The following is an 8345-nucleotide window of genomic DNA, read 5'->3' on the forward strand; positions in this document are numbered from 1 at the left end:
TGCAGACATACAAGGATAAGCCACCGTTTTGGTTCCCAAGTTTTATTAAACATCTCATAAAAAATACCCCAGACACAGGAGCTTTAATCCTCATCCTCCTCCTCCTCTTCGTCCTGGTTAATCTGGAAGTAACGTAATTCGTAACTCTCTTTGCTGTTAGCCACTACGCGCAACCAGTCACGCAGGTTATTCTTCTTCAGGTATTTTTTGGTGAGATATTTCAAATACCTGCAGAGAGAGGACACTTAGAACTACACTGGACAGACGGCTCACAAGCTCCACAGGTCAACCGTTTTATCCTGTGTAGACAGATCTCCACTATGGAGTCCAGGCTGGCCTGCAACTCCAGGACGTGGAGGGCTGCATCATGAAAGCTCTAGAAAGTTTGTGACGCTACCCTAGATGATCCTCCTCCTCCCTCAACTGCAACATTTCAATTTTTAGGGCCAGGGATACAGATCAGCAGCACAAGCGCCTGCCTGGCAAGCAAAAGGTCCTGAGTTCGATTCCTAGTACCAAAAAACAAACTTTTATAAAAGTGTAATAATTCAGGATGTTTCCTCACCTCCACCTTGCCAAAACAACGAAGATAAACAAATACACCCAGCCAGTGCTTTAAGAACAAACCTTGGCCACCCAGCACCTACACTGGCAATAAAAATGAGCAGACCTGTGAGTGCCTGCAGCCACCTCTGGGGAGAGCTCCGGGTCATCACAGCTCTGCGCCAACCTCCTGCCATTGCCGCTGGCCAGCCAAGGTGGTGCCCGGGTCAAAGCAGTTCCCCAGTGCTGGTCTGCGCATGCCCACTCCTGCAGTGGAGTCACTACCCGAAACTACAGGCAGGATCCCCGCAGCGCCGTCTTGCAGCAGTGCTCTGGCTTGTGGGTTGTCTATTCATTAGGTAGGTCAGATTTTATGGCTCAGGCTGTTCTTTTTTTTCCTTTGATACCAGGACTGAAACAGCCTCATGCTTGCCAGGCAGACTCTGTGCCACTGAGCTCCCTCCCCGCCCTCCCAGGTGCTCTCAAATTCTTGGCCTCAAGCAACTCTCTCGCCTCAGCCTACTGAGGAGCTTAGACTAAAGGGCATCAAACCTGAAGAGATCTATAAGGTTTTTGGTTCAGTGTGTTGTCTGAGCTGGAGGGGTGAACTCAGGGCTTAGGGCACACCAGGCAAGCACTCCCCCTGGATGGGGACCCCAACCATGTCCAGATCGTCCTCACCTAACTGCCACTCTGGGCTGGGTAGGCACTGGTCAGCCATGGAGAATGGTACTGCTCCTAAGGGTGGCAGCTGGCTCTGTGCCTGATGTCCCAATCACAGCGGCTCCCAGAGCCTGTGCTGGCCAAAGGCCCCACCACACACACAAAACTGCCAGGCAGATGAGCCTCATGGCCTCCATCTGTCTTCCCAGGGCAGCATGGGCTGCTACGCTCTCATCTCTAGCTGCTGGGGAACCTTGGTGAGCCGTAGGAACCCCACCCTCTGCCTCCCCACAAGCAAGCAATGGGGAGCAGCCAACACAATCTCTGTAAGACCCGCTCTGCCTGCAGTCACTTAGCAAGCACACTGTGGTCATCTGATTTCCGACATACTGTGTCCCAAGGAGGCGGCTCATCCAAAATCTCAGGCAGTTGGACAACTCTCAGAAAGCCAAGAAAACTCACTAGGTCAGAGACCAGGCAAAAGTGCAGCTCAGGAAACACCTGCATGTGTCAGCAGAGTAAAGCTAGTATCAAAAGAAAAGAGCCAAAGCTGGGCACACTGGTGCACACCCCTAACCCCAGCACTTCAGAGGCTGAGGCAGGAGGGTCATACTTGGACAACTTGGCAAGACTCTGTCATGCATGAGGAAAAGAAGGGGGAAAGCTTTGCTCAGCGCCAGAGACTCAGGTTCAGTACCTGGTAGTGCCAGAGAAAGGCAGGACTACAGCTCCTTCACCAGAGTCTTCCTTGAGGGCTCCGTCAGTGGGGTGCTCCATGCACCCTGGAAAGCCCAGCTTCCAGCATCTCCCTCTGTCAAATCCCTCTCTCAGCAGAGGAACTCAGGTGGCCACCAATGCCTCGGGGGCTTAACATCTGCTCCTCACCCTACACGTCAGCCAGCATCCTGGCTCACTCAGAAGACCCAGTCAGACTGGGTACAAGAACTCTGTGTGCCAGGCCCGGGCTGGGAGAGGGCTGTGAACATGCACCACAGGAAGTGACATACTCACCCGCCCTCCTCCCCACACTGCCCTGCACCAGGCCCTCAACCAGGCTACTTCACCAACCCTTCTTGTATTTTATTCTGAGACTGGATCTTGTGAAGTCCCTATGTTGCCCAGGCTAGGCTCAAGCCCGTCATTCTCCTGCCTCAGCCTCCCAGCATGTTAGGATAACAGGTGTGCACCACCAAGCCTGGCCAGACTAGTAAAGCCTTTCAATCTCACCCTCAGGGAAGGAGGAGGGAAAGAAGAATTAATGCCTCCTTCTGGAGAAGAAAGAAGACGCAGATCACAGTAATGAACTGGAGAGGCTTCACTCTAAACTGAGGCTTCTGATTCCTTATCCAGAGCCACAGTATCCCTTACTGCAGGCTGGGAATGGCAGTGCACCCCTGTAATCCCAGCACCCAGGAGGCTGAGCCAGGTGGATTGCTGTGAGTCTGAAGCAGGCCTAGGCTACACAGCAAGACCATGTGTCAAAAAAAACAAAAACAAACAAAAAAACACAAAATGAAAAAACCTTTACAAACAAAGAAAGTGGAGTCAAAACTGAAAGCTCCACCAGGAACAGTGGTCCACGCCTGCTATCCCAGCATTCTGGGAGGCTTAAGCAGGAAGATCCCAAGCTCAAATCCCATCTGAGAAAGTCAGCAAGAACCTGTCCCAAAACACAAAATAAGCCAGGCATGGCAGTATAGGCCTGTAATGTCCGCACTCAGGAGGCTAAGGCTGAAGATCTGTGCAAGTTCAAGGGCAGCCTAGACTATTTGTACAGACCCTGCCTAAATAAATAAATAAATAACCAAAAGGTCTGGCACAGGGGCATTTGCCTGTAATCCCAGCACCTGGGAGAACTGCTGCAAATTTAAGGCCACCATGAACTACACAGCAAGATGCTGTCTCAAACAAAGTAATCGGTCCCATCTCTGCTAAAGGCAGGTATTTCCGTGAACACACTCCAAGCTACACAGCCGCGATCGAGGCCAGCCTGGACTACACAGTGAGACCCTGTCTCAGAACATCAATAACCAAAAGGAAACAAAGCGGAAAAGGGGGCCTGAGCTCCAAGCTGAACAGCACCGTGCAACATCCACTCAGCACCCTGTGCATGGGACATGGTCCAGTACAGTGCAGATGTGACCCATCCCGGGTGGCGGGCCAAGGTGGCAACAGCCCTGAGTACCTTTTGGAAAAAGGCACCTCGGAAGTCACGGTGATCTTGCTCTTGCTCCTTTCGATGGTGACCACCCCTCCACCGAGATTCCCGGCTTTGCCGTTCACCTTGATTCTCTCCTGGAGAAACTGCTCCTGTGGAAATCGCCAAATTGACCGATTATTGAAGCGACAGGTCCCACGGCAGGACAGTCTGTGTGCCTGCTCTCCCAAAGTTCAATGATGCAACTGTTTTTTTTTTTTAAAGTGCTGTCTTTAGTGAGCACAAAGCTTTAGCCGCCCAGTCTGAAAGCCAGGACTAACAGGCAGGAACGGCACTGTTCCATCTGCGCACGGCATGCCGCAAGGTGAAGTACAGCTCCACACACAGCGCTCAGTGCAACGCACTTATGAGTCAAAGGTGAAGAGCAGACAGGAAGTCAGGGTGATCTCACACGCCTGTAATCGCAGCTGTCTGGAAGCCTGAGGCAGGAGTATCTCAGTTTGAGGGCAGGCAATACTGCAAAACCCCTCTCAAGGAAAAAAACAAAACAAAAAAACTACTGGGCTGTAGCTCAGTACTGGAGTATTCGCTTAGCATGCACAAGACCCTGGCTTCAATGCCCAGTACCACCAAAGAGCAGACAGGAAGCTGAAGGTCAAACTTTTATAAAGAAAATGCAACCAGACCCAGCGGGGTGGCGCAGGCCTGTAGCCAGCCTCACTCCTCAGGAGGCTGTATGACTGCTACATACAGATCAAAGCCATCCTGAAGGGGCTGGGGATCTAGCTCAGCGGCATAAGTGCCTGCCTTACAAGCAGGCAGTCGTGAGTTCGATTCCTGGTACCGGTAAAAATGAAAAAGACAAAAAAAAAAAAAAAAAAAACAAAGCCATCCTGAAACAGGCAGTCAGACCCTGTCTCAAACAAGAAAACCAGTCAAATGCAGTGGTGCACACTGGTAATCCCAGCACTTGGGTGGCCGAGGCAGGAGGGTCACCCCTAGTTCAAGGCTAGCCTAAATTATATAAAACCAAGGCCCCACCTCAAAAGAACGGGTTGGGGGAGAAACTTATGAACCCAAGAAATCTTAAGTACTGTTCCCAGCACTGTCACAGATAGCAGAGTAGAAAGAACAGAGACACGGCATCCAGCCTTCTGCCCAGGGCCACACGCGTGGTACAAACGAGCCAGCAACCGAACGCTCTGTGAACCCCAGTGCCAGCCCAGGCCAGGGGGACCCAAGAGACCCTTTCCTATGTTTTCTTGCTATCATGGTGAGACATGTCCCTTTCAATGCAAAGCCACAACTCTCAGGACTGAGAATGTGGCTCAGTGGCCCTGGGTTTGAGGCTCAGCTCAATTTTTAAAATTAGTTTTTTAGCTGCAGTGTAAATAAAACATGTTAGCAGCAAATGGGGCGGTGAGCAAATTAGAACTCTTCTGCATCCTCAGACCCGTGAGTGGCTTGAGCTGTCCTCCTAAGGAAGCTTCTCAAGCAGCTGTGGCGAACCCAAGCCAAGCTGCCCAGCAGCGAGCATGAGGGAAGGACGCACATAGGAGCCAGGCACATGCTCAGAAAGGAGCAGCAGTGCTGGGTGATGATGTCCCAGGCAGGCTGGGGACTGAGTCTCTAACAGGTTCGCCACTGCTCATCTAGAGGATATTCACACACCTATGTGCTAAGGAAACAGCTTGCAGGGAAAGAATGCAGGGAGAACACCAGGGTAGGGCCCCCGTGCAGACACCAAAGGGGAAGAAATAATCACAGTTAGAAAGGAGAGGCCACAGCCCAGCCTGAAGCCACAGGCCAGGGAGAGAACTAAGCCAACTGAGCTACTTCTTAAGGGACAGGGATACAAAAGGTATCTGCATGAAGGCAGCAAGCCACCAGGTGAGCCAGATCTATTCTGTACTACTGGTGGCCACAGGCCATGCCTTCACTTTGTGTGTGCGCATGTGAGCGTGTGCAGTGCTGTGAGATCAAACCCAGGGGAGCCCACTACATCCCCCAGCCCCTCAGAATCAGTATAACCTGAGACTCCTGCACTACCTCCACATCCCTCAAGAAGCGCTCTGGAGCCAGAACCAAGCTAGAGAGTCAAATGCAGCAGTGAGATGGCACCATTCGGGACTAAAGCGGGACACAGTAACAGTCGGGGAATGGGCTCCGTACAGGGACAAGAAGTCAGGACACTCAAGATACCGAAGGAAAAAAGCCAAGCTGCACTGACAACTCAACAAGTTGGGTATTTTATTCACCAAAGCTCAGGAGCAAATACAGTGGGAGTCTCAGAGCCCCTGTCTGAGGACCTTAGGCCCAGTGAGTCCCAGGAAGCGACCAGCGGCAGCAAGGGCCCATCACAGATGTGAAAGCCCAAGTGCAAGGGCACTGCTGCACCCACGGCACCTGCTGGCCTCTTGATTTTAAGTAAAAACATGTTTGGAAACTAACAGAAAGCAGGTGAAGGCAGATAAGACAGCTCTCTGGCCACTGTATCCCAGAGCGCAGGGGACTGCAGCGCAGGGGACTGCAGCCCAGGGGACTGACCCCTCGGAACTATCACACACGACAGTGAGCCTCAGACACAACCAAGTAACACGCTCTCACTTAAGTGATACAATGCTGGAATTGTATGCGAGCCTGAACACAGAAATACACTCCAAGTGTTCCTAACAGCTTCTTTTCTTTTCTTTGCTGAGACAGGGTCTCCATATATAGTTCAGACTCGTCTTTAACTATGTAGTCGAGTCTCGTCTCCACTTCACAGCAATCCTCCTGCCTCAGCCTCCCCAGTGCTGGGACTACATGTGTGCACTACCATGCCTGGCTCAAGAGCATCTTACAAGATCCATTACTTCTCAGTCAGGAGTGGTGACAGGGATGTGACTTACGAAATTGGCAGCATCCATGATTCCATCTTCTACGGGATGTGTGCAGTCAAGGGTGAACTTCAGGACCTGCTTCTTTTTTTTGCCCCCTTTCGCTGCAAGCTTTTTCTAAGAAAGTATGCAGACAACAGAGATGAAGTCATAACCAGTACAAAAAGAAAAACATTAACAAAACCAAAAACTTCCAGAGACATAAATAAAAGTTCATACAGCCAGGCATGGTGGCACACGCCTGCAATCCCAGCGCTCGGGAGGCTGAGATAGGAGAATCAATGCAAGTTCAGGACCAGCCTGGGCTACAAAGTGAGCTCAAGGTCAGCTTAAACTGCACAGTGAGACTCTGTCTCAAAGAGACAAAAAATAAAAAATAAATAAAAGCCCATACAACACATGATCCATGGAGATGGGGTCCTTCACAAGAGCACCAGAATCAATACTCTGCCCAAGAGCAGCAGGATCACAGAGGATGCTATTCTATAAGCTTAAGCATCTGGATCCATCCTGCGGTAATGTCATGACCACTGAATGAGAAAAATCACTCTAGCCCTTGACCCATTCAGTCTCTCCAGAACCCCCTATCTCTACAAACATTAAGGGTTTTGCTTTGACTTGACCTAAAATTCCCACTAGATGCTAGGATTAAGGCATTGGCATCTACATGAAAACACAACTAGAACAATTTTAGTGTGCAATCAATCCTCATTCTGCAACTCTGGATTAGGGGCGTGGTCAATTCTCCCTTAAGGCTGTCTCCTCCACTTTCTCAAGAACACACAGAATTACACAGCATTCCAGGTGCTGTCCACTGTAGCTGGACAAGGTTAAGGCTGAAACAGGATTTTAACACTACTGTGAACCATGTCTGGTGTTCTAACTGCCTTAACCTATGAATTAGCATTTTCAAACCACCCAGCCTATGAGATTCCACGCCGTAGTTTGTATTAGACTTCTCCTTCCACAAACTGACAGCATTAAAATGTATCTGTACAACCTAGTTACCTGTATTTTCAGCCTAGAAAGTTTGCCAAATCTAAAAATACCTTCCTAAGAATGCAGCTTACCTCCCTTCCTGTTTAAAAGAACGCCTAAAACATCAAAATGGGTCAACCACTACCCCCCAAAATCATTTTTACAATCTCTCTTGCTAGTAACAAGATTACTTTAAAATCTAGCCCCTGACACACACAATTCCCAAGCGGAGCCACCCACAATGGGTTTGGTAGCTCCCCCTGGTACCAACATTTTAAACTTGAAACACGCAAACGCAGTCGCATTTGCAATCCCATCCAGGTAGAAACACTCAAGAGAACTGGAAAGATAAACCAGGAAACCCCGAGCAAAGAATAAAATAACCTCAAAACCAACTTTCTTCAACGAATCCAGAATGGCAACCTCTAAGCCATGTGACACGAGGTCGCCACACAACCGGGCCAATGCAAACTTAAGATGCGGCCCACGCCATACACCAAAAAGGGCCCGAAAGGCTGTACCCCGATTAGGCTAATTTCCTCGGGGAACTCAACCGTGGGCCCCTCTGAAGCCAAGCCACCCTTCGGCGATCCATCTTCCCTCATCTTGGCTACGGGCTCCCGAAGGCGCGATTCGCCGGGGTGGCAGGTAGGTCTCCCGCCCTTCCCCGCCCCTCGCCTAGGTAACCGGACCCAGGGCCAGAATTCAGCCAAGCGCACAGCTCCAGGCTGTAGTCCCCCGCTGGACCCGGGCAGGCGTCTGAACTGTCGCCGCGGGCTCCGAGAGCCCCCCAATCTTCCATGAGGGCTCCAGGCCGCGGGTTCCTCCGCCCACAACGTGCTGGGCCCGGCGGCTGGCGCGGCCCGCCCCGACCGGCCTGCCTGTTCCCCGCTACCGGACGCAGCAGGGCGCCGTCCCCCGCGTGCCTGGGCCACAGCTAGCCCGGCGAGGCCCACGTGCCTCCACAGGAGCCAAGGCCTCACGCGGAGGCATACTAACCACAGGAGCCATGGCGGCCGAGGAATCAGAAAGGGAGGTGGACGCACTACGCAGACGCAAAGAGCCGCAGCACGCAGGACACGCAGGGGCCAGGCAGCACCAACAGCTCGGCCCCGCCCCTCGAT

General features: G+C 51.5%; 1 protein-coding gene across 1 annotated transcript; it reads right to left on the reverse strand.

Annotated features, from left to right (window-relative positions):
* Positions 1-26: 26 nt before the first annotated feature.
* Positions 27-8345, reverse strand: Rpl22 (ribosomal protein L22). Its single transcript, XM_003471462.5, has 4 exons — positions 8221-8345; positions 6256-6360; positions 3392-3516; positions 27-228 (listed from the first exon to the last, which is right to left on the reverse strand). The coding sequence occupies exons 1-4, from the start codon at positions 8230-8232 to the stop codon at positions 84-86; spliced, it is 387 nt and encodes a 128-aa protein (XP_003471510.1). The 5' UTR covers positions 8233-8345; the 3' UTR covers positions 27-83.

This window comes from Cavia porcellus, unplaced genomic scaffold (assembly GCF_034190915.1).
Source record: "Cavia porcellus strain 051 isolate PalLab524CR breed Dunkin Hartley unplaced genomic scaffold, mCavPor4.1 scaffold_25, whole genome shotgun sequence".
Classification (NCBI taxonomy): domain Eukaryota; kingdom Metazoa; phylum Chordata; class Mammalia; order Rodentia; family Caviidae; genus Cavia; species Cavia porcellus.

Bases quoted from the DNA above. Each gene is read 5' to 3' on its own strand.
- Rpl22 (XM_003471462.5), bottom strand. The intron at 3,517-6,255 runs GTAAGTCACATC...CGATTTCCACAG, and splicing joins TCATGGATGCTGCCAATTTC to GAGCAGTTTCTCCAGGAGAG. The intron at 229-3,391 runs GTACTCAGGGCT...CTCTCTCTGCAG, and splicing joins GAGGTGCCTTTTTCCAAAAG to GTATTTGAAATATCTCACCA.